The 26,187-nt window shown below is 41.2% G+C and overlaps 1 protein-coding gene across 3 annotated transcripts in view; it reads right to left on the bottom strand.

The window, feature by feature from the left end:
* Window positions 1–26,187, bottom strand: part of dnajc6 (DnaJ (Hsp40) homolog, subfamily C, member 6) — a 53,202-nt gene that overhangs the window by 5,572 nt on the left and 21,443 nt on the right. For 2 of the 3 annotated variants that reach the window (XM_074667996.1, XM_074667994.1), the window contains 15 exons: window positions 16,601–16,650; window positions 15,388–15,536; window positions 14,532–14,654; window positions 11,341–11,474; window positions 10,155–10,349; window positions 9,843–9,960; window positions 9,376–9,455; window positions 9,085–9,278; window positions 7,071–7,439; window positions 5,559–5,702; window positions 4,846–4,947; window positions 4,443–4,568; window positions 4,045–4,362; window positions 3,788–3,936; window positions 3,205–3,381 (listed from right to left, as the gene is read on the bottom strand). In XM_074667996.1, coding sequence (XP_074524097.1) covers window positions 3,205–3,381; window positions 3,788–3,936; window positions 4,045–4,362; window positions 4,443–4,568; window positions 4,846–4,947; window positions 5,559–5,702; window positions 7,071–7,439; window positions 9,085–9,278; window positions 9,376–9,455; window positions 9,843–9,960; window positions 10,155–10,349; window positions 11,341–11,474; window positions 14,532–14,654; window positions 15,388–15,536; window positions 16,601–16,650 — 2,428 coding nt within the window. The remainder of the gene's footprint in view (window positions 1–3,204; window positions 3,382–3,787; window positions 3,937–4,044; window positions 4,363–4,442; window positions 4,569–4,845; window positions 4,948–5,558; window positions 5,703–7,070; window positions 7,440–9,084; window positions 9,279–9,375; window positions 9,456–9,842; window positions 9,961–10,154; window positions 10,350–11,340; window positions 11,475–14,531; window positions 14,655–15,387; window positions 15,537–16,600; window positions 16,651–26,187) is intronic. The other variant, XM_074667995.1, reaches the window with a different exon arrangement.

The following is a 26,187-nucleotide window of genomic DNA, read 5'->3' as shown; positions in this document are numbered from 1 at the left end:
CTCATCATAACAAAGCAGCTGCGTACTTCTTCTGGCGCCATCCCCTGGATGAAAGGCTGTAACACAACAACATATCTCTCACTGCTGTGGTATAACGGTCACACCTGTGCATGGGATGCACTTTAAAATAACCAAAGAAAAGTATTAAAATGCAAGTTTTACAAGGCTACAGCATTTTTAAATCCAACTTCTCTGAAATTCAAGAGCTGCAGTACCAACACATATGAAGCTTGTTATGTTGATTTACTGCATCACTACAGTCAACAAAAGGGACGCAAAATCAACAAAATTATGACATATCAACAAAATTTAAAATAACTCTTGCAATGTAAACCAAAATACCCAATTCACAGTGTTCTCTTAACCACTTGAACCTAATCTGGTTGAGAAAAATAAATGTACATTTCAGTTTAGCTAATTCATCTTTTGTTGTATTAAGCTGTCTGAAATGTCACTTTAATCTTTTGTCCCCACTTAACATCTCAATCAAACATCACAAACATCTGTGTTTATAATAAAGCTTTCAAAGCATTTGTGTTTTAGCATTTCCTCTTACTGAGCATGTGTGTATGCTCCTTTGTCCATCTGTCAGCATAATCCTGCTTTTTGTCTCCTTTAATACACATTTACTTTTGTTGTCCTGGGTAAATATGTTCATGTTTTCTGGGATTATGCAACCAAATCATATCTGACATAATGCTGCCTGCAAGTCTGCCGAGGTTTGATGAATAAAAAGCTGCCGACTTGGAGTGATTGATTGGTGGTTATTGATTTTGTGATTCACTCAGACTCCTGTGATTGTGTACATTTTGGATGCTGTCTGATCTTGTCCTTATAAAAGGGGAGTGAACAGAGAGCTGAGAAGCTGACAGTTTTTCTTTCCATGCCTGCTGGTGATACCTACGTGACAACCAAGTAAGGCCAGCTGCAAATGTGATTGCCTTATGCTTCATTTGATTTTTTTTTTATTGCTAGTAGAAAAAGTAGAGTACGGTTGTTTTTAATGTAAAGAGAAACAATACTTCCTCTCTTCATTACTTTGTGCCTCTTATAATCAAAACCAACCCTCAGGACTCCTGATATTTATCAACATCCTGAACTTTTTCTCCACATGAAGCAAACCTCATCCACCAAACTGCTCCAGAGTCAGCCAGCCCAGATCCAGATCGAGGATGCCCCTGATCCCACACCTCTTCATACTGATGTCGCTGAAGTCCATTATAGGAGCTCCATCTGACGTAAGAGTTGATAACATCAACATTTTTTTGACTATGGCATGGCAAGTAGCCAACAGCATCCAGCCCAACTCCAGCTGTTACGTCTGCGGTCTCATGCCCTACACAGCTGGGGAGGGATTACCTCTGATGGCCCTACCTGCCTCAGACTGCGACACCTGCCGCCTCATGCACATCCCCTTCTCTCAGTCACATCCTAAATGTGGCAGCGTCTCCAAAATGAGACCCTTGAATTGCTCTGGAGGACATGCAAACTGCCAAAAGTGTCTCAGAGTCCCCAAACCTGTCCCTGTCCAGCTCATCCCTCAGCCGTTCCCTTGGTGTCTCGAGAATAATGGGAAGACACTGGTAGGGCAATCAAACTGTCTCCACACCTTTAGACGAGACTCAAAACAGATGACTACAACTTTTAATCCTGGACCTCAGAGCTGTTTGGAAGCAGCAGGATACGCTCGTCTTACTGCTTTAGCTCGGCGCTCTGCCACCTGCTCCATCTCCTCTACTGCTGGGATGTACTGGGTGTGTGGAAACCTGGCGTACCCGTACCTTCCTGTGGACTACAAAGGACGCTGCGGCTTGGCGTATGTTCTCCCTGCTATGAGGGTGGCTCACTCCCTGCCACGAGAACCTCCTCACAAACGAGTGAGACGTGGATTTTCTGATGTCTTCAGGACTCATCATCAGTCCCCGTTCAAGAATGTACTCGGGGCTCTTCTCCCTACATATGGCGTTATGTCCACGTTGGATCAAATCGCCGATCTGTCTCACGCTATAGAAGTTATAGCCAACGAAACGGGGAAGGCCCTCATGCTGATGTCAAATGAACTCGCCTCTGTGAGACTACTAGCACTGCAAAACAGAGCAGCTCTGGATTTCTTGTTGGCAGCCAGAGGAGGAACATGTGCCATTATTGGTTCTGAATGCTGCACCTTTGTGCCTGATTATAACGCCACCATTGTTGACATAATTAATCACCTTCACGTCACAGCTGACTCTGTTCACCAGGAGAACAGCTCTTTAATCGACTTGTTGAGCGCTACTTTTGGATCAGATATTTATCACATTGTTCAGATGGTTATTTTTTTCATAGTATTTGTTGTTTTTCTGTCTTTGTTTACATCATGTGTGAAAAAGTTTGTGTTTAATATCAACTAAATAAAACAAACCTCTTGATTTCTAACATTAGTATTTCTTTTTTTAGAGAAATGTACGCCCAATATTACAGGAAAACAGCCCAGAAACATTCACTTTCAGAGTATTTATTTCACCCAATAAATGACTTTTTGATAAAATAAAAAAAAACTACAAAACTGATCTGTCATCGTCATTCCATTGTTTATAAAAGTCATTGATACTGAAAAAAGAGCAGTTAATACCAGGGATGTTTCGCACTTCTTTACCAAACTTAAAAGTCCAATCAGTTAGCTCTGGCACAATATATACCTAGAAATTCAGGCCTAATATTCTAAAAATATTAAGAGCTTGCTGAACTCTTGTATTTTTAGTGGGAACTGGCAAGTGTGATGGTGTTGAATCATTTACTCAACCAGACAAACAAACAAATCCAACAAATGGAGTGTTTTTCATTGAAGTTACTGCTGTTTATGCTGAGCTTAAGCCAGTTATATGAAGACGTGGGTCATCTTTCTTTCACAAGAGATTGACTGTTTGTCAGAAAGGAGTTAATTTATAAAAACAAATACAATTGAAAAAAAACCCAGCTTTCTTGCTAGCCAAGTAAGCAAGCTTACGCCATAACAGCAGTTTTTAAAAATTCTCTTCTTCTGAGTCTGTCTTACATGAGGATACAACCTAAAGTGTTAAGTCCCCAAAACAATAAGGAAACAAACCCAGTGTTGATATAACAGGAAGGTAATAAAGAAAACGCTTTTGAGAAGCCTGGTCTCCTCTCCTTCTTCCTTAATTTAGAATAATAAACAAGACCTCCTTTGGTTGTCATCTGTCTCACCTTATCAGGGTGAACCACCAGGACAGCTTTGCGGTACACTTTTTTGACCTGCTCCGGAGTAACCAGGTCGGCCATGCCCACAGGCTTCCAGCGCGTCTCTCCCTCCCACAGCACGGTGTGCATGGTGGACAGCAGGGCTCGGATGTTACGCTCCTTCCCCTCGATCCAGTCCAGAATCTGGGTCACAATCAGGAGAGGGACAGGAACGGTTAGCCAGGAACGACCAGACTTGGAACAGTAGTTAACAACACTCTGTGATTTTGGCTACAGTGAGAAGTCTTTAAAAGAGTAATTAGAGGAACCAAAGTTCAGTCATGGGAGACCAGCATTAGTCGCTTCATTAATCCTGGAATAAACAGAAAAGACTGGAACTGTTTTTGAGTACACTATCCTACTTTTGGGAATCCCTGAATTGCATCTGTTGTGCCTGACTGGATAAACACAAGACAAAAACGCAGTGAACTGAGTCAAAACAGTTGTTCTACTCCGAAGAAGTGACGCAGGAGTCATGGGACTTCTCAGAGTGGAAACGGGGACAACAAACTGCTTATTTAAAAAATAAATCGACACGTCTCCCTCTTGCCTTTATTTTCTCAGGGTCCATCTCTTTGGCCATCTCCTCCTTCCTCATCTCTGCTATAGTCCGGGGCACTTTCTTGTCTTTGGTCCCTGTGAAGCCCTGACCGGACAGCAGGTCATCAAAGTTGGCGTTTGAGGCTTTGGGTTTAGTACCTGGCAGAGAGACATACACATACAGAGATAAAACAAACATTTTAGGGTGCAGCTCAGCAACTTGTTGTCTACACCTGCTCTAAATCAACTTGTACAGCTCCTGCTCACCCATGTTAGCCTGTGCTTTAGCCCCTGCGCTGGGCGAGCCCCCTCCCATTGCAGAGAAGCTGACGTTGTAGTTGGGTCTGTTCTGAGGCGAAGTGTGAGGCATGGCGGTGTGACTCGGGCTGGGCTTTGGCTGCGGGGCAGGGCCCTGTCCCTGAGGCTGCCATCCTCCACCACCCCCAGCACCTGGCTGCCACGAGGGGAAGCCGGCTCCTGTGTGGGCGTGCTGTGGAGATGGGGGAGGCCGTGATGGGGATCCCATTGGAGGGTAAGATGGTGTCGTCCCAGTAGGAGTGGTGGGCTTACTGGAGAAGCCGGAACCTGTTGAGGTTGAGATAAACAGATTGTGACTTTACAGATGAAGCAATGATCAGGTATTCACATGTCCGACCGTGACTGACCCCCAAGGTTGCCGATGTCAGCGAATGGGTCCAGGGTGTTTGGCTTTGTTTGGTGGGTAGGGGTGCTGTGGACTGAGCTTGTGGGACTTGTAGTTGCAGATCGACTGCCCACTCCGAAGCCTGCTCCTAAACAAATCAACCAAGGAAAACACAGATCTAAATACTACTGTTTACAGGAAACTACTGAACTTCACATTTTATCTCAAGCATTTTTCAATGAGCTACAACTGAATAAAGATCCCCCAATAAAAGTTTAAGATACAGGTGTGTTTGTGGTTGGTGAGTGTGTATGGTTGGAGTCTCCTTCACACAAATCTAGAGGTTATATTTACAGATGTCCATGTCACACTACTATTAGCTTTGGTAAAGGCCTTTGTTCTGTTGGCGCTCCTCTAGCTCATACCTGTGCTTGTGGTAGCAGTCCTGTTCCAGTCCCATCCTCCCATGGCGTTTTGTTGCTGAATGTTAACGGTTGGGGTTGTAGGGGGGACGGGGGAACTCCGGCCTATTCAAGCACATGAAACTTGGTCACAGACTGAGCACATTGTGAATGAAGATGCAGCAGCATGAGCCCGCACAGCCAGTGAAACAGCAGGTCAAGTAACAGTTTGTTTCTGTGAGCTCAGGCGGGCTGAAATGTTCCACTGATTAAATCCTTAAAGATACAACTACAGATGTAATGTTCTGTAGCCTGATGGTTCAAATGTGTGTGAAGGTGTAAAATGTAAAGTGAGAGTAATCAGGCTGAAAGCGTTCCTAGTGGAGAGACACAATTCATGCTGGAGGTCAGATATCTTGGCACCAAATACACAAAATGCAGAACCACTCACTGCAGAACACACAGCAGCAACACAGAAAGGTCATCTCTTGCAAAGTCAGAGTTTGTGAGTGAGCAGTATGTAGAAAAAGGTAGAAAAAGGTAGCAAGAAGAAGGAATTACATAGTCAAAACACAATGCTGTCAAACAAATCAGGGTGCAGGTTTATGTGTCTGGGCGTGACAGATACAGATATTGTACAGCAGGCCTTACCCTGATAGAGGTTCATAACTAGTTTAACAGATCCAAAATGCTGTGAGAGAGAGAGCAGCTGAAGCTGAAGCTGGAGCATGCCTTACCAAAGCTCGTAGGCTGCAGGGTGGGTGATGGAGAGCGAGCAGCATGCAGGAAGGGGTCTGGCTGCCCCGGGTTACCTGGTCCGAGGAATGATCCCATCATGTCCTGAGGCTTCGTCATGGGACCCGCCCCAAAGGGGTCGAATGCTGAGGGAAACAACATGCATCAGAACATATCACTTTTTAACTGTTTTTATCTTGTAGTGAACTGTGTCTTTATTTGTTACAGTAATAGCATCACATTTCTGTCCAAAATCATGGTCCTCTAACTTTTCCCTGAAACCAGAAATTTTTCTTTTTACTAAGCTAAAAACAAAAGAAAGATAAATAATTTAATAACTTTCAAATCACTAACTTTCATAAACAAGGTAAGATTATTTCTTCTTGACTTGACTTGACTTTCTTGAAGTCAGTTGGATTCAGAATTCATTTGAAGTTTCATAAATTTAAGATGACCAGATTTGAAATGAAGGGGATTAAAAAGAAGCATCAGAAAAAGAAAGCAAATGTGTTTCATTAAGCTAAATTTGAATTACTTATTCAAGCTAATGTTTGTGAAATTTAAAGGGGACATATCATGCTTGTTTCTCCTTTTCACTATGCAAGACTAGGATGCCTGTAAAGCATTTCTGCCCTCAGTGCAAGTCATTTAGTTCCTTCATTGCCCCACAATAGCGTTCTCAATATCCTCATTTTAGGCCATTCTGAAGATCTCATTGAAACGCTCTGTTTCGAGAATGACCTCCAGTAACCTCGCAACGTCACAGCCCTTTGTGCTTTGATTGGTCAGTTCTATCAGAGGGGTGGAGGGGGTAGAGCCAGGGGGCAGTTTTTGCAGCATGGCAGTATTTACAAAATCGCCATATTGGATGGGGCAGACCGAGCGAGTTTGCTGTTTGCCAAAACTTCACCGTAAGGCATTGATAGCACTAATAAAATGGCAGAGTGTAGGATACGTCCTTTTGTATTGGACCCTGAGTCAGACCCGGACGGTTCTGCAGCTCAGGAGGAAGAAAATCCACCTTGACACAAATCATCTCAGGACGCTTCAGTGTGGTGAGTCAAACCGCTACTGGAACATGTATAGTTTATACGTTTATAGTCGGCTCTTGGTTGGTGTATCCCTCGCGGTTGTGTGACTAACTGACATCACAGAAGAGGAGCTGCTTTATCAGATTACTCCAATAAAAAGAAAGGATCCTCGTGTTGTCACAAGGGTCGAAATCTCGCGGCCGAATGGCAATGACCTATTTTCAGAGGCATCAAATCTCGTTCTAGGGTATCAGAAAAATACAATATCTCATTTTTTGAAAATTCAGGGGGTGAAAGGTCTTGTTTTCAACTTTATTATTTCATATGTAAGTATTAAATCACGGATCAGCATGATATGTCCCCTTTAAGATTTGTTTTTATGCTCTCTTAATCCCATCAAAAGACATCAATACTTGTTAGTTGTCACATCTTTTCAAAGGGTTCTCTGTCAAATCAGTTTTAATATCAGAGTTTCCACCTCACCTGGCGGTGCCGGTGAAGGACATGGGGAGGCGGTGTTTGGGACTACTTTATGAGGTGTGGACTGTGCGGATGACGGCATACTCGTTGGCTGTGGCGGGGCCCCAAACAAGTCCCCCAAAAGGTCAGTGGTCCCAGCTGCAGCTGCAGCAGGAGCGGGCTGAGATGAGGGACACGGACTGATGTCCGCCCCATCCAGACCGAGAAGATCCACCTCCTCAGCTGGTGGAGGGGCAGCAGGGGCAGGAGGGTCGGGTTTATGGGGGGCCGTGCTGGTGCTGCTACGCTGGCTGGAGAGAGAGAGCATCTCATCATCTGAAGGCTCGCTCTCTCCGCCCCGACTCTCTGGACCTCCGTGGGGCCGGCTTGGCTCTGCAAGGATGAGAGAGGAAACATTTCATTAATCACTTACCAAAAAGAGGCACAAGGAGTAAAGTAAAGTGGGGAAAATGGGCAACTATGTTCTGGAGGCACTACTATAAGCAGCTGTTTTTGCTAAATCAAACACTTCACAGTTTGCGGCTTTTAGCTAATGAAGGAGATAATTTCTACAACATAAATCTTTATTTTAAAGAACCCATAAACATCTTTTAACTAAGAAATGGGATGTAAAGCATTAGAATAACTCTAGACAGTCATAATTTTGAGCAGTATTTCACTTTGGTAGAATTTTCAAATGTCACACTTACAGCTGCATTGTGTTTTCTTTGCCTTGAATCACTGTGATTCTGGTTTTTATCCCTGTTCTTAAAAACACATTTTTGCTCATAAACTAATGTTCGTTTATTATATCTGGATATGGTTTTGACCAGTCAAAAAATCTTCTACCAAAATGATAAAACAGACTCAACAAGGATTTGGTCGAGTTCAATTCAATCAACACAGACTGCAACAGCCAAATGATTTTCCATGGCTACAGATATCATCTTCATTAAAAACAATAAAAGTGACTGAATTGAACTCAACCTCGCTGATCTAATGTCACTGTACTGATAGTTTCAGGTCTGTCGACTCCTTTTCTATCTTACCCTCCAGGTCCAACCCCTCCATCTCATCTTGCAGGGACAAAAGTAAAAGTTTGTTTGTTAGCTTGTGAACGTGCAAATCAGAGCACCAATTCATAAATAGGGGGGCGTCAGGGGCAGTTCAACATATGTTTTATTATTTTCAAACTAAGAGCTCTTAATGATGTACGTTGAATTGAAGACTTCAGTAGTTGTTCTTGTGGGAGTGAGTCATCTGAGCAACAAGTAATTTCCAGTTTATCTCTGGCTAGCTGTCCAGTTAGCTAGCTAGTTTTCTTTGAATTAGCTCAAGGTTTGGTTAACAGTTATTGTTCTTATTTGAAGTATATCAATCTTGTCTTTTCAATACTTCATCAACAGGTACCAACTGGTAAGGTAAGAGCAGCCATTTCCGAGTCATATTCTAAGAAGCTAAGATACCTCCCCAAGATATTTTGAGTAAAAAAAGAGAAAAAAAATCTGCTTATTTTAAGGACCATGTGACAAAGCAAATTAATTACAAAATATCACATGAAAAACTTGCTTGAAGCTTGAGTTGAACAAACATTTCTGTCTCATTTCTCATTGATCTTTTCTATTGATCTTTTTAGTTTAATAACCATTTACAGTTGGCTATAAAATCTGATGCAGGATTTTTTTACTTGGGAAAGAAAAAGGCACCTTTCTGTGTTGAAAGTTACCTTTCACAAAAAAACTGTCAGCTCCAATGCTGCAGCTTTAGCGCTTCATGAGATGTTGTAATCAAATAAGAGTATGTGAATCAGTGTTGTATCAATCTTTTAAGAAGTGTTTCAAAGTCATTTAGCTCATGAAAGAAAACACTACAATCAGGACTGAGCTTTTGAAAAGTCGTGTAACAGTGAAGACTGGCTATAAATCTGATGTAACAGAGAGCTTCCCTTTATTAATTGTGCCATAAAGTTTAGGGTTTAAGTATTTTCAAATCAGGGGTTGTTAGGTATTTTCCCCAGTGTAACTTTTCCAAAATGTACCAGCAATAGCCAGAGCGTCCTGATGCTCCTGGTGGCAGGAGAAGAGCACATTCGGACTGAGGTCTTTACAGGGGAACTGCTCCCACGGTGGAGTCAGGTCCTTCTGTTTGTCTGTGCCCTCCACCTCGATGTCAAGCATCACATGGAAAAGCTGTGGATACTTCTCGGGAATGTCGCAAGCATCAAGTTCTGGTCTGGTGAAACAAGGAGACAGATTGGGATTGTTTTAGGAATTAGGAAGATTTCAGCAAAGTTTGGTTTCTTTGTTGTTGTACTGATGAATGTCCTTACTTGTTAAACTTAAGCACAGTGGTACCAGGGGCAATGAAACCAGTGTGGAACTGGATCTGGAAGATTTGGGTGTTGGAAACCTGATAACAGAAGAACACCAAAATGCACAAGTCGTTAAATGTGTTTCAGTCGGCAAAAGGATAACTTTCTAAAATTTTGATGAAGAACAATCAAGATGCAGGAGTTTTAATGAAACCAGCGTGAGATTAATCAAGTTTATGCTGATTTTCATCAGCTTGTGTTATGCAAATAACAAGTTCTGCAAGGTTGAAACTTTTCCCCTCTTTTCACCATCAGTCTCATTGTTCTCTAACACTGAGATACAGTATACTACATATTTCTCCTTTGCAGCCTTATAGTGTTGAAGTATGGCTGTTGGAGCCTAGCCAGTGTTTACTAGCTTGTTCCCCTGACAGATGCTTTCAGTAAGAAAACTTTTTAGGATGCTGCATTGAGCAAATGTTTACCTTGGCCTGCAGACGTCCCCCAATTGTCGACCTCATGTGGTAGACTGAAACAACGACATCTCCTTGAACGCTCACACCGAGATGGAAAACTACCTTTCCTTCCTGGATCCTGTGCTCTCTGGATGGAGATAGAGTGGGAAGAAAAAGAGTAAATGTTGCGAAACACGAAAGGGAAATTAGAGGAAAACAAAGAGGGGAAAGAAAAAAGAAATTATGTATTCTAAGTGTACAACAATAGACTTCAATTCTCATTTAAACATTGCACACTCTTAGTTTCTCCATGCTACTCTTGGATTAGCATTAAGCCCTCACCTCATCCTCTCGTACTCCTGTGCAGTGGTGAAGATCTTTGTCTCTCCGATGAGAACGTCGCAGAAAGGCCGACAGCCGCTGCGCTGCTTGTTGAAGCAGGGGACCGGGCTCATGGTGAGGCCTTTGATCACCAGGGGCTTGGAGTGGGGGAGACTGGGCTTCTCTGATACCATGCTGCACACGTAACCTATGTACCTGCCAGGGGAGAGGACAAGGCAATGGTTTTTACTCAGCATCTTTAAATCTTGTACAGCTAACTCATAATCATATTGTTTGTTTCCTCAGAGTCAGTGACCTCTGCTACAAACAATCCTCCCCCCTCCCCTCATGGCACCAAACACACGGCCCTGGTGCAGCTACAGGTCAGTTTCTATTACCATTCAAAACTTAGACAAACAGTTATGGCACAGGGCCAACAAACAGTGGCTCAGAAAAGTTAGAGGAAGGTGAAACAGAGGCAAAGTGCAGGCACATTTATTTAATGGCTTTCAACAGACTGATGTGATGCCGCCATTCCCATAAAACTCTCTTTCAACTTGCACTAAAACTCTGACTCATGAGGGAGATCTTTCTCGAGCATGGACTGATAAGTACTTCAGCTGGCAGGGCAATAAAAAGTCCATCTCTGAGTGTGTGCCAGCTCCGCAGCCTGAAATGTTTGCTACAGGCTACAGCAGAGGAACAGAGGACTGTGGGCTGTACTATTTGACTTTAACATCATGTCAACTTAGTCCAAAAACTAAGCTTCAGTCCTACAATGTGGAATCTATTAACCTTTTTGCCTAAAATGGTATGTAGTGCAACTTTATTTTACGGCAGAGCTCTAAAATATCTGTATTCTTGTACATACTCAGACATTTGTTTATAGAGGTCATAGCGACTAAAATTCAATGCAACAGCCCGTATTATTAATTCTAAAGCTGAGAAATAACAAATCTTTTTATAAGGCAAGAATACTTGTTATGATTTCTGTGTTCTACCAAACAAACCCTTCACTTTCCTGACTCACTTTACTGTTTGTCACTTGATCGTAGCAGATAACTCTGAGGAAAGAATGTGCAGAAAAGGTTGAACATCATGAAGATGTCCCAGCAAGGAGCTTGTGACCCAGATGCTGTTGCACTGTCTTTTGTTTCTCCTTGAACATAACTACACAAGCTACACAAACATGTCCAGGGATGCAAACCTGCGGTGCGAGGGCCACAGTCCAGACCCTGGTCTCTTGGCGCTGAGCAGCTGCATGGCAGGAACCGGGTTGTTGAAGAGGTGGCAGAAGCAGAACATGGCACAGACCAAAACTCCTGAGGGGGCACGACCGTCCTAAAACATACAACACAGTCAGAGCCATTTTAAAACCCTGGACAGTTACTGTGTTTTAAAGTTTTACTCGTAGGCTTTTTGGTCCAATTTGCACAGAATTTTTACCACTTTGCTTTATAATATTACAGTCATGACTGTAAATGTAAAAAAAATCAAACATTTAATTACATGACTCAGACTTTCTGAATCCTAACTGTTGATCTGCACCTCTATCTCTAATTTACTCAAACAAGTTACAGAGCAAATAGACTTCAGGATATGTCTAAATTTAAAGTCATCTGCCTAATTTGCCTCTATTACATTGGATGACTTGAATCCGAGTCATTCCAGGTTAAAGGGAGACTAAACAAAAACCTCTTTGTGATCTGAAGCAGAGAAAACTGTGTTTAGAAAGGAGGTTTGGTGGAAGTTATGCAAGATGGAGCAATTTGCCAAGCCACAGGCAAACCACAGAGACTTGGCAATAACATGCTCCTTTACATGCCAGTGTACAGTAAGTCTGTCACTAAATTAGAGCAGACAGAATGGACGGTTTCTTTGTATACTGGAGTGGTGGTTTTATTGCAAAACCTACATATTGTCCTGAGTTGGGTGGTCCAAACTTTTCAATGTCAAGAAAACTACAGTAAATCCTTGAATATAACCCTTTTTTTTTGCTTTTACTGCTGAAGTTATCAGATTAGATGAGCTACCTCCTATCAGAGCATTGCATTTATATCAAAATGTCTCCGTCTGCTTTTGTACTCTCTGAACCTGTGCAAACAAGCAGATGCAGAATTCATAAAGCATGCACAAACTGCACTGCCAAGCAAATCTTGTGTGCAAATATATAAATGACCTATAATACACTCATTTGGAGCAACTATGGCTCTATTTGCAACATCCTAATTCAACCTAACACTAGCACTAACAGCCTCACAGAGCTAAGAATGACTTTTTTCACCAAAGACGCCCAAGTATTTATAAGCGCCGCCCGCACAAACTGGACAGCAATCAAGACAGCAAGTCTTCCTTTAAATGACCTCAAAGTGATAGATTTGTACATGAATTCTATCAAAATTGCTCCAGTATTTTTATTTTTTACAATAACCATAGGTTTAATCAGGCTGGGGCTGTGTGGAGCTGTGACATCACACACGACAGGGTATGAAGCAATTGATTCATTTTGAGCAGGCACCTTTTTACCTGTTCCACTAAGTTATAAACTGTGAAACTTTTCAGATCTATCAAGAATCAGCTCCTTAGTAAACGACAGTGACCCTCTCCATCTGGCTTATTGTGGATACAACTGAAGTGAACAGTTAAACTCTGAACAACAGAGTTAAACTGATGCTGGAAATTCATCACAAGGTATTTTTCAACCACTGGAACTTTCCCAGGAACTATGTGTTTTTTAACAGTTGGAGTCAGAGTCCTGCACTGGGTCATAGCTGATTTGCGGGTGGTTTTTAAAAACTTTTTTTTTCCCGGGTTTGGATCTGGGTGGAAAAAATAACATGCAGGTCGGGTTGTGGGTTTTAGTTTGACACATCAAAATTAATATAAAATAATAATTAATACAATAAACTAAAAACGATAAGACTGTGACCATATAGACTATAAAAAAACATGGACCTCTTGTGGCTGGGTTCAATGAAGCTGCATGACATGATCACGGCTTGTACCTGTTGAGCGTCGCTTCAGTCTGGACAGAAAGTAAGTCTGCTATTACACATGTAAAGGTCCTTTTAAGAGATTAAAAGTTTAAAAGCATTAAACGTAAAAAACAAGTGATTTTACAGTTGTATGTGAGAAGATCACAGAGGGTTGATGATGGAGCTGAAGTCAGGCTTTTATTGGAAGAGTTGCTTCATTCAGGTGCGTTGTTTACTCACTGGCATCTGAACTATGGTGATATACCGTTCAATTTTCAGACAATATGACCCAAAATGTTTACTCTAAATAAGGTTAAGGGTCGGGCTGCGGGTCGGGTTTCGACGGGTCGGATCGGATTGCGGTACTAATCAGGCTGATGCGCGGGTTTGCGGTTCGGGTGCGCGTTTGTACGTCCCTGGGTCGGGGCGGGGCGGGTTGGGGCGGGGCGGGGCGGGGCGGATCTTGAAAATAGGACCCATGCAGGACTCTGGTTGGAGTTAGGGTCTGCCCCCCTATGGTCAGTTGGTGTGTTGCAATTACTTATTTTCTCCTGTATGCATCACTGGCCTTATCTTTATTATCTACCTGGGAATGCTTCACTATATTTTACCACATATTTTGAGCTATCTTTATTCTTTATCACGCTCATAAAGGCTGTGATCCGGGTCACGATTAAGGCCCAGACCTTTACTTGATAATAGGATAAATTCAACCATGTCTTAAATTCTCTGTTTTCTTTTAACAAACACTTTTGAGGTTGAACCTCCAAAGCCTAAAAAAGGGGGAAAATTTGTTTTATTACAGACATCATATTCTCTTTGATTCTGAAACATTCTGCACAACAACAGCCGAGTTCCAGAGACTGACAGGACTGAAGGAAAATGTTTCGTAATGCATGTTTTACAAGCTCTACATTACTGTGTTTGGCAAACCAACATTTCCAGGGTTGACACAGAGAAGAGTGAGGAAGAGAACTTACAGTTAAACCTTAATTTCTTTCTTAGTGTAAACAATCTCTTTAGGGCAACAGCCAAGATTAAAAACCACACATGTTGGCATAAAAGTGTGCAAACACTGAATCATTGTGCAAAATATTGAGCAGTGCCAGGGGACGTTAAATATATCAGTTTTCAATCTGGCAGCATATTTGGAGCATTTCGCACAAAGTAAAAGTGGGTCACAGGACAACTAATACCTAATTCTGCAAAATGAGCTGCATCATGGGACGTCAAAAAAAGGTGTAATTAGCTCGGCTCTGACTGACAGAGCAGACTGACTCTCAATTATGTCGATCACAACCCCCTCAGTAATTATTTCGGTAGCTTTGTGGAACATTAACCAACAGGACGCTGAAAATCAGCTGAATAAATGAAAGATAGAGATGGATGAACGAACAGGTGTTTTATGAGAGTGTGTCCTTACCGAGCAGGTGATGACACACACGTTCTTGGGATTCTGTTTGAGCCAGTTGTGCATGTTCTTGCACACAGCGAATAAGTTGTGGAGGCTGGGAGCCTGGCGAGAAGGCCAATTACACTCTGACACCTGGAAAAGAGTTGGCACAAGAAGTAAGAGACAGAGGAAGGGTGAGGGAAACAGGGCAACACAAAAACAGACAGAGGCAGAGATGGAAAATAGAAATGACAGAGAGCAAAGAGAGACACAGGAGAGGAGGGAGAAGAAAAAGTGGAAAGAAAAGCACAAAGTCAGGAGGGGTGAAGAGAGGAGAGGGTGGGGTAAGAAACAGCACTGCACCGCAGCAGCAGAGCAACAAAACACATCCGTTGTCATGATGAGTCATCTGCTGGAGATACAGCAACTTCCCCAAGCAGACAGGGGGCCATCTTGGCCGTGTTAACTCCTCAGAGCAACTCCTCAGATTTTAAAGATGTTTCTGCCTGAGGGTGGCAGACTTTTTTTTCTCCAGAGAGACCACATGTGCCTTCCTCAAAATCCCAATCATCTTTCGCATGAATGATAACCAAACATGGATGTGTAGGATCAGGTTACAACAGATGAATTTCTCTTTTTGAGACATGTTTGATGGGGAATGGTGATTGCTGTGGTGGAGATTTAAAGGATGTGAGACAAAATTTATAGATGAAAGCCACAAAAGAGTGTACTCCAGTATTTTTCAATATTACCTATAAGCATATTAGATCCTTAAATGTCCCAAAAAACCCAAAGCATTGGGTGTTTTTCACCACATTTAATAAGCCTCTCGTTTGGACAAAAAAGGTGAAGCTATAGTAAATAAACTGGTTAAAATGACACTCACCCTGTTGGAGAATTTGGCGCCGCGGTAGTTTCGCTGTGACAGATTGAAGACAGTGTAGTGGTCAGCATGGCGGCTGTCGAGGAAGGACCGGATATCCTCCACATGGTTCTGGTATCCAATCTGAACCGACTCAGCTGGATAGGTCATCACTGAAAGACAAAGAATTGTGAATTTAAACTGTAAAAAAGACAATAGCTCCACATTTAAGCCCTGCTATCAGTGGTTGCGCACAAAGCATTATGGGATTGAGGCCCTCAGGAGACAGATGTCCGACTGACGATGTACTCTAAAGGTCAAACTGCAGCTCCACACTGATGAGCATGTGAGGAGATTCAAGAAGAAGAGAGGACAAAGGGAAAGCTTAGTGTGCTAATGTCGACATAACTGCATCACTTTTTACTCTTGGCATGTGTGCAAATTTCTAAAAGACACAAATGTTGCTACGAGATGTCCCATAAGGCAAACTGAACAAATGAAAACCTTCTGATCTGAAAAATAAAATTTGAAATACCCGATCTTCATCAGCCTTCTCTCCCATAAATGTTTGGATAATTGATTAACACATGCTTTAGTTACATGAACATTTGTACTGTAAGTAAAATAAATGTGAGAAATATTATATACTCACACTTTTTTTTACTTAAAATGCAGCTATTTCAGCCACATCTCCATGTATACAGATTTTTTTCTCTCTGTTGCAAAAAAACTCCCCAGAGGTGTTTTTGAATATCTTTCTGAACACACAGCGGTGCAGAAACAGTGGAAAATGCCTGCAGAGGCACTGCAGGCCAGTAAGCAGTGTGAGCGTTTATTGAGTCTGTCACATCAAACACCACAGAGGAACATTTTGAACATGTTTATTGACCGTCTTCCTGGGTGAGATAAAACTGAAGATAGCACTCTTTAGACCACTATGTGTTCACCCTCATGCCAAAGCATTATAATAAAGAACAGGTTACAATATCAAGCTGGCGTAAACACACTGGTTGCGTCTTAGAGCATGAGCAATAAGTAAAAGTACTTCCATGCCCAGGGTTTTCAAATTTTTTGACCTTGGACATTGTTTTGAAATTTTTTTCAATAACCAAAAAAAGAAAGAAAAAACTATGATAACAACAGCCTCACATATGTGTTGACGGGACCTTAAACATGTTTTGTACACTTATAGCAACAGACAGCTCTACAGTCTTTAAATGCAACCAAACATGTTTACCTATGATCCGTGATGTGATGTAGGAAATGTCCAGCTCCCCTTTGGAATACCTGAAATAGACGAGAATAAACAATAAAATTTTAAATGTCTTTCAAATGTTGGCACAGTAAAAAGAATAAGAAACGTGAATAACAAGTAAAAAATTGTAAAAACTGCTGAATCTCTGTATTATTAGGCTTTCGGACAAACAACATAACTTTTCAACCTTAAATGAATCGAAGACATTTATTAGAGACTTTGATAAAGAAGATGGCAGCAGTAACTAGGGATAGATATCAAAAAACAATTCCCATTCAGAATCTGTAAGAAATGCTTCAATCCATCTATATAGTTAGCCTTTGTGCTTAACGATTCCCTTATCAATTCTTTACACTATGCTGGAGCTGCCAGACCTTGCATCAAATAGTTTGCTGCAGCTATCGTAGCTTGGCAGGTAGATAACATTTCCCGAGAAAACTCTGATTCAGGATTTTCAGCTTGAAGTTTTACTGAAGAACTGAGCACACAAAGAAATGTGTATTACTCTCTCACAAGAGATTCCAATTCAATTCAAAGTGGTATAAATCTCCTTATTTACCAAAAACAATAGAAACAAAATATTGCTAGCTTGATGCTAACGTAGCGTATACAGGTAATTGCATTGACATGCTAGCGGTTAGCAAACATCAGTATAACTTCGGCTTTAGAATAGAATTTCAATCCAATTGTAGAGACATATCACAGACACTCTTTGTTAAAATACTGAACTCCAAATGTCAAAAATACTTGTAGGCAAATGAAAGAAAAGTTACGAGCAAGCTCATGACTCGCTCCATAACTACAGCAAGGTTCCAACCAACTTAGAATAACGCTATAACTACTTTGAGACACTAGATGGCCTGCTTAAGTCAAAAACATACTACAAAACTGCACATCAGCGTCACATGGCGTGCAATTTTTACTTATTTCTGTACATTTACGCCAGAGATATACAGATCCAGTGACCAATTACATATGACTGACTTCATAACTACGGAAAGCTTCCAAACAACTTAAACGATTGCTATAACCACTTTAAGACACCAGACCCACTTGAATGATTAATATATTACAACACAGTACATCAACGTCACATTGTGTGCAATTTTTACCTGTTTCTGTGTAATTATGCCCCAGAAATATCCAGACTCAGGGACCAATTACATCTTTACTCACTCATCAACTCAATAATGTTGTTGACCAAAATAAAACCAAAAAAAGGGAATTGTTAAAGGATCGGATCAATAAGCAGAATTGATAAGGGCATTGGTATCCATAAAATCTCAACAATGCTCATCCCCAGCAGTAACATTAAACATAACATAATTAGAAACATGGTTATAAGCCATTGTTGAAAACAGCAGTAGTTTTGCATGGCTTTCAACAATGAAAGAGCTGAAGGTGAAAAGGAAGTCAAATTCTAATACAGGAAATGTTTCCTAAAGAACGCCCTGAACAGAAGTGTGACAGCAGCAGCAGATTGCTTTGACAATGTTTTGTTGCATTATTTTTACCTAAATGTAAGAAAATGTTTGAAACACTAGTTAATAAGATCAGATTTACTATACATCCCATGCTAAACTAAGATTGCTAGACACACTATTCTTGAAAATGTCAATGAAAGTATGAGATCAATGCATGCATGTCGACACCCGGATGCTTGATCCTGCTCGCTGCCTCTGGCATTCGGTACATCAAACTTCATCTCATGCATATCCACATAATTAGACTCAACAGGCTTTTGAGCAGCAGCTTCCATGTGTCAGGCTGTGGGGAAGTTGTCTTTTTCAGGCTCACCACACTAGGCTGAACCGCTCGAGATCAAAGGAGCACCATATGCGAATTCTTCAACTGAGCATCATTGCTTTTCATTGCCAAATGAAGCTGGTCCTTACGGAGTTACTCTTAAAGCTCTGAAAGCAGCTGCAGTGCAGACTCGGACAAGGGCTCCACCACTGCTGCACGATGGAGGCAACAGAAAATCTGCTTATCCACTGCCGTGAAGCAAGTGTGAGGGGATTTTTATGGGCACAGGAAACATGCTTTTTTTCTAAACATAACGAAACATAAGTAATCAGAGGCTGATTCACAAGTTGTTTTTCCTCATTGTGAACAGAAAATTTCATATTCATCCTAAATCAGAGTAAATTCAAGGGATTTTTACAACATGAAGTCTCGTTCAGCAGCAGCAGACGCCTTGACTTCCTTCTGTCCTGAGCTCATCAAACTAAACACATTAGTGGGCTAATGTGTTTCAGATTGAGTTAAGTTGTTGCCCACTGTGAAAATCCCCCAAGCAGGGCTGATCTGTGTGGTCATGGAGGAGTGCCATATGGCCCTGATGCAATCCTAGACCTGGTTATGTAATGCAGTGACACTCAGCTACTCCGCTCCGGAGAGAGAAGGAGCTTTAAGTGTGTCTTGGGATTTTCTGAAGTGTTTCACGTAAGTGTGCTGCGTGATATGATGAACAGTTACAGGGGAGTGTTTGAAAAAGCAGGTAACTGACAACACAACAGATGAGTAGAGCTCAATCCATCACGTAGAAGACTCACAGGATGCTTTTGTTGTGTCTGTACAGCCAGCCCTTCATAATCAAGTATCTGGGCCACAGTTCAGGTTTCTCTTTCATCTAATTCTGTGAGTTTAACCCAGTTTAGAAGTAAAGACTGGAGAGTTCACTGTGTCACATTGAAGGATCTCTTTCCGAGCACACAATGAGGTTAAGACAATCTTACTAAAATTAATGGGAGTTTGTGCAACTGTGTACTGTTTGAAGTGTTCAATGAAGATTTTTTCAGTAAAGGATTCAAAAAAGCACATTTGTATTTTGTACAAACTGCTAAATGTGAAGTAACTCTATGATTGTGTCAGGTAAAGCTGTGGTTTTGTCTCGTTCTGTCCTGAAATCATTTCCTGGATATAAAAGTAGAAAGGCAGATCATGCGTCAGGTTTTAACATTCATTGCTAACAACTGTAGAGTTTGCAGATGAGACGACTCCCTGACCTTGTTTGTGAGGCATGCAGCCAGTTAAAATGCAGCACAAGTGTGATTCAGAAAATGAAATGAAGGGAGGAAGGACGTGGTTGTGAATTTTGTTTTCAGGAGCCTGAAAGTAATGTCAGGATAGACTGAAGGGTTGCTCTAACTCCATCTCCAACAGCCAAGTCACACAGACTCAAACAATCACATTAGAAGTGGATTAGATTCCCAAATAGATATTAGATTTAGCTATCTTAATTCCCTCTATCTCCAAGTTTTCCTTCTAAATTTTTTTAACAACCAGTATTTGCTCTACAATAGACAGACTGAAATAGAGTTTGACAACCAAGACAGGCAGTAAGAGAAAGACGCTGATCACATAGTGACCCCAGGGCCTGGTTTCAGATCGTTCTCTCTTACCGTAGATGTTGCCAAAACTTTCAACAGCTAAACCATCATATTGATCCCTATTCAATTTTTCTAAATTCATCATCTTCTTTACATGGTGGCCAATTTCTTCTGGCAATACACCCAGGTCTGGGAAGCCAAAATGCTACAATGCTGTGGTTTTGTTATCAAGGTGAGAAGTTGTCAAAATATGAACTCTATGAATTTACAGCAGTTATACTATAAATGTAGAATACTGGTGAAACTGCTGCTGATTAAATACTTTTTTTACAGCTATATACTGCAAACTTACATCAAAATTAATTTACTGTAATTATTTAGTGTATGAAATATTGTAGCTTTTGTTTTCACACCACTAAATGATTAACAAGCAACTGAAAAAATAAATAATGGTAAATCTGGAGGGATATCCGGCCATATGTAAGAGCTAAACAACAGCTGTGTCCTTAAGGCTGCTTCACTTGAAGGATGCATTTTAAGACTGAATACATTATTTTCAAATCTGAGAATTTGGTTTCAGATGAAAGAAATGCCTCACAATATCATACCAACTAGAAAAGCACTCAGAGAGCAGACCTCTGACAAGCATATTGTAATTGTCACGCAACTCTTTAGTCCTACTTTAATGTTATATTTCCTTTCAGCAGACTGTCTGCTACAATTTAGTTGCAGGTTTGTACAATAATTTGCTCTCTGACAGTGTTGAAAATTATGATGACCCAGAACATGTTTCATATTCTGGATCTTGGTATCCAGAATATCACCAGGATCTGGATTGTACTTTTACATCCGTGAGAAATTATCCTGACCTTGTCTTGTATTGTTTTGCAAAAAGTTATATACACATATGGTGAAAACAGCCCTATCTCACAATGATAAAGAATCCTTAAAAAAAGTCCTGGATCCAGATAGTGATCCAGATCGCCTTCAAAATTTAATCACTTCTTCCTTATCCCATATTGAACATTTCTTGAAAATTTCATGAAGATACGTTTGTTCCTTTTTGATTTATGTTGTTCACAGACAAACTTTCCCCAAAACATAACCTCCTTGGCGGACTTAACAAATAAATAAACTATGGTAATCAAAACAGGAGGGACCTCTTTGTTTTCAACTTGTCTTCAAAGTTTGAGTTAAAGTTATTGGGTGTTTGCTATGTTGGCTAGTTAGCAAGCTAGCAACCTGCTGCGGTGTGACTGGAAAAGCACTCTGTGACAAAAGTCTGATGGTGGGGTTAGCTGGTGATAGAAAGCCTCACTTTGTTGATAGTTGCTTGCATTGGACAACAGTGAGTGCTAACACAAGTCCTTTTAGTGGCCAGTAGTTAAGATGTACATTGGCTGCTAAGAGTGTAGCATATTGTTAAAACTGTTGTTTAGACATGAAATACAGTGAGTTTACCCTCTGAATTTTCACTGTTTGTTGTTTTTTTATCAGTCAGCGATTAAAATTGAAGCAGAAATTTTAAAGATTTGTGAAACACACTAAGCTTCTTTAGCTTTAAGCATGATGTCTGTGGAAAATGGTCACTGTGTGACTGTGGTCAATCCTATGAGCTTGTCTGACATTAATAAAACCAACATAACAGTTTGGACAGGGAGAAATGACAGCAAAGAGAATCATACTGAAGCGTAAAAAGCATGGGAATGGATAAAAATGTGAGCTTGAACAGAAAGCAGAGGGGAGATGAATGTGTCTGGTGAGGGAGGCCGCTGGGTGCGGTGGTGGGGGCAGTCTGGGTTAAGGACACTGTGCCTTTCACAAACCCTGATCGGCTCTCCAGACTCCACAGCCGTGCTGTTCTTCACAGAAACAGGAACTCAGGGCTGAGTCTTGTTGCCAGATTTGTTTCCCTGCAGAAATTCCCTTCAGCCAGGTAAACAAACAAGCAGGCTGATTTAAATAATTCAGCAACTGCCTATTGCCTTGAATTTATATTACAGAGCGGCGAGAAGGAACCAATAAGGGTGAGCTTTCTGGTGGTATAAGGAGGTATAGTAAATGACTGTGCTTGAGGGGTTTCCGCTGTATAAAGTATGCTCAGAGGAACTTCAACTCAGGTGTTAGGGAAGTCAATAAACTTGGATGAAACAGAGTATATCGGCTGAAAAACGTCTCTTTGTAAAGTACAGACGCTTTTCTCCAACAGGGAGCACAACTGTACCAATTTTTTATGATACTGGACTTAAACTCAGGCTTCTACACACCTGATGATAAAGATTCACTGTGACAGTCACCTGATGCATGTTGGCTCTCTTTAAGCTCCTCACCCTGTTTCCTGCTCTAGTCCCTGCCCTGTCCTCTGAAAAGGCATAAAAGAGCTCAAAACTAACCTTACAAAAAGAAAAACATGCTATTTATGGCACCTTTTATGAATGAAGAAATCCTGTTGCTGAATAAAAAAAAACAGCTTTAGCTTTCTCAACACATACACTGAAATACAAAAAATGCTGTTGGTGCTGTGCTGTTTAGTTTGAGACTACAAAAAGTCCTCAGCTAAACCATTAAACTAGCTTCCTCTCCATCAATGGTTTCTGTGATGCGAACCACGCTGCACACATTTATCAAAAGAGTGATATCTTATTAAGAAGGCTCAGGAGCAGTTACCTTGACACAGGTTTAATTATCCAAAGCAAATGGTGCTTGACAAGACAAATTGTCCTGTAGATGAAAACATAATTCATCTTCATAAAATAAGATGCAATGCTCAAATTAGCTTGTTTTCGGCAGCTGAAATGTAGCAGCCTTCTTCTCCAAAGTGTCATTATTTCCTGTAGCTCTTCCTATATCTCCTCCTTCAACAGTTCCCTTAGATAACCTTCACAGACCAACAAAACTAAACTTCAAACAGGGATAAGGAAATTATTCAACTATGTTTATTATGTCTTTAACTGCACTGTAGATGCACTCTGTTAGACAGCCAGTGCTTTATACGTCACTTTGCAAAATGTTTATTTATTTATAAGGACAACAAAGTGCAGAGTAGATCCTCAACTTTGGGAAACAACTGATGCTGTTAGAGTTTTTGCTCTCTGGTTTAGAAATGAAAATATTCAAAGCTGATAAAAGCAGCACAGTTAATGATTCAGTGTGCCGCGTACAGAAGAAAACCTGTTTTTAATCTTGCTGCACTAAACTGTAGCACATTATTTTACCTCTGCACATCTACCTTCCCCTCCTGAAGGCTTTCAGCCGGCAACCAGCATAGCCTTCTTCCCACCGCCCCATTATCCCAACCACCCACTCACACATACATCTACAGTCCACACAAACACACCAACACACAGCAGGGCCCTAATGAAATGAATCCTTCTGTATCAGCAGTGCACTGGCCATTTGGCACAATGAACCACCATGAATAATTCAGACAGGAGAGGAGCGATAGACGGCAATGTGAGGGGAAGAGAGGAGAGGAGGTGGAGCAGAGATGAGAGGCTGAAAAACACGAGGGTACAACAGGACAGGAGTGAGAGTTCGCTACGGTGTGAGCAGCAGAGCGGGAGAGACACAGGAGAGAAATAATCACGATCGAACTTGCTGAGTCAATACCAAGAGAGTGTATGTGTGTGTGTGTGTGTGTGTGTGTGTCTGTGTGTGTGTGTGTGTGTGTGTGTGTGTGTGTGTGTGTGTGTGTGTGTGTGTGTGTGTGTGTGAGTGTGTGTGACAATACAGAGGCCTCTTTGTTCTGCCCTGTGCAGATGCCTGTGCACAAACACACTGGGACGAGCGAGCCGTGCCAGACTCTGCTACCCTCCTTCTCTCCTCCTTCTATCTTTACTGCTCTGTTTCACTTCTAAAGTTGATACAGACTCAGTTTACACTGCAGTCAGCTGCTGAAACATGAAGTCAATCAAAGTAATTACCACGCTCATAATGATGACACAAACATTTGCATTATCCAAATATTTCAATACTTGATTTAAGTTTTTGCACCAAAGTTTATTTTAGTTAAAGTGATTGTTTACAAAATAAAAGTCTCAGATTTCAAATATCCAGTAAATGGATCATCCAATTCTGGGCATGGTGCCACAAAACTCTTAAATATTATAACACCATAAACAGCTTAAATCCTCTCATGCCACATTTGTTGGAGCTCTTTTGTTGCACACCTTGTGACAAAATAACATCTTGTCTCGTTTTGTGATGAAAAATGGTGTCTCTGATTCACTTGTCAGGGATTTTAATCAAAAGGTAACATTTTGGTGAACAAAGTTTATATTTCTAAAAAGAGAGACCGCTAAATTACAACAGCTTTATTATCTGATTTATTGACATGAAAAAGTATGAAACAATGTCATGGCTTTTTTGATTCCTCGCCCTGCAGATGAACTTTTGTTGTGACTTGGCTCAATAAAAATAAAAATTGATTGATACTCCAGAAACTGCAGTTTTTAGCACTTCCACATCATGATCATTTTTCGCGACCTGAGGTTCCTTCAGCCTGACCAGGCACCCAACCTTCAGCCCTCAAAGTCATTTGTTTTCTCTTGTGTAGTGTGTGATAGGAACAACTATCAGGAGCACATGTGTGAAGCCTCATGACCTCTTGACAGAGCCTGACGTGCGTCATGCCAGCAATGCTGACTAATGGGAACACAGAGCACTTTGTAGGGCTGAACAATTAATCGAATTGAAACCGACACTGCAATGTAGAAGAGTGCTGCAAGGCTGCAATTTAAAAAAATGAAATAAAAAAAAGTTTAATGAACATAGACCTGGAGGGAATATAGTAACTTATACTCAACCTTCCTTAAAACCAGTAAAAGTCAATATGCTACTCTATCTGTCAAAACTATTACATGTTTACAAGGCTTGAAGTAAAATCAATCAGTAAATATTCTACTGTGATTGTAATAGTTATATAGAGATATGTTACTTGTATCAATTCATCTCTGCTCAACCATAGACTGTATAAAACATGGACGTAGTCTCGCCGACGTCACCCGTCTGTTTCTGAAACAGAAAGTGAAGCACATCAGCTGTAGTGGCCATATTGGTAGTGGCAAGGGCTTCGCCTACAGCCATAGGGTGCCGGCCGTCACGTGACCCTCAGCTGTGCCTCTTATTGGGGGGGCTCGCGATCTTAATATCCTCTGAACGGCCACGTTAGAAAAAAATTCACCCCCCGTACAGTGGGTGCCGGTAGTGAAATTAGCGACTCAGACAGGAGACGTTTTTAACCAGGTTGTAAATAGGTTGATTTCTGCTTTGAAAATGCCTTTTTTTGGCTTGGTGTGTATGTGACTTCCGCTACTTCCGGAGCCAGCCTCAAGCGAACACTCCAGAAACAGCAGATTGTACCACTTCCACATTGTCTCATATTCTCAGACCGGAGGTTGCCGCTTGATCTCAACATAACATGTAGACCTAGCCTACAGAAAAGACTTGTTTGTATGTCGACAGTATCTTTTGTTGTGTTTTTCATATTACAGAATGATTTATTGCTTGTGTTTAGTGAATAATGCAGGAGATAAACGTCCCCCCACCAAAAAATAAAAATAAAACCAAAAAAAGATTGCATATCAAATCAGGATTGCAATACTGGTCCAAAAAAAATGCAAACAGATTATTTTCCAAAATCTCTCAACCCTAGCACTTTGCACTTGTTTAAGTCACAAATGTAAACAAACCAAATGGCAGACACATGCCAGCAACCTGGCATTTCTAGATGTCTTTAGCCCAGCCTCTCCTCCTTCAACGCCATCTCGTTGGTCATGATAAAACTTCCTTTTTCACTTTCCACTTTTTGCCCACTTAACTTCTCATTACTTCTAAAGTCAGTGGAGAAGCACAGGGCAGCTATGAGTTAGCCTTTCTATGACCCTATGACAGGAGATGGTTAAACCAGGGCATGTGGGACCAATGGACTTTTAAGTACCTCCAACCTGTGCCAACTAGCCAAGCAAATCACAGGTGATGGCAGCAGCAGAAATGAAATGAAACTGGTAGCTGCTTGTGCCTCCAGCAGGCCAATCTGTGTCCTTTGGATTCATTTAGAAAGGACGGGGATGAGAGTAGAGGTTCATGACCAGTTTTTCATCTTAAAAAGAAGAAAGGGATGCAGAAGCCAAGGGTAAAGAAAACAGAGAGAAGCTGTAAAGTATGATTACTTCATCTCCAAAAGAGGCTTTTGATCACAGTGTTTGCTACTTCATATTCTAGTTATCCCAAAAATAG

The sequence above is a fragment of the Halichoeres trimaculatus genome, unplaced genomic scaffold (genome assembly GCF_033239565.1).
Source record: "Halichoeres trimaculatus isolate MK-OKI-2021-1 unplaced genomic scaffold, fHalTri1.1 fHalTri1_scaffold_4, whole genome shotgun sequence".
Classification (NCBI taxonomy): Eukaryota; Metazoa; Chordata; class Actinopteri; order Labriformes; family Labridae; genus Halichoeres; species Halichoeres trimaculatus.
The sequence above is the reverse complement of the archived record's forward strand: the minus strand, read 5'-3'. Positions and strand labels throughout refer to the sequence as shown.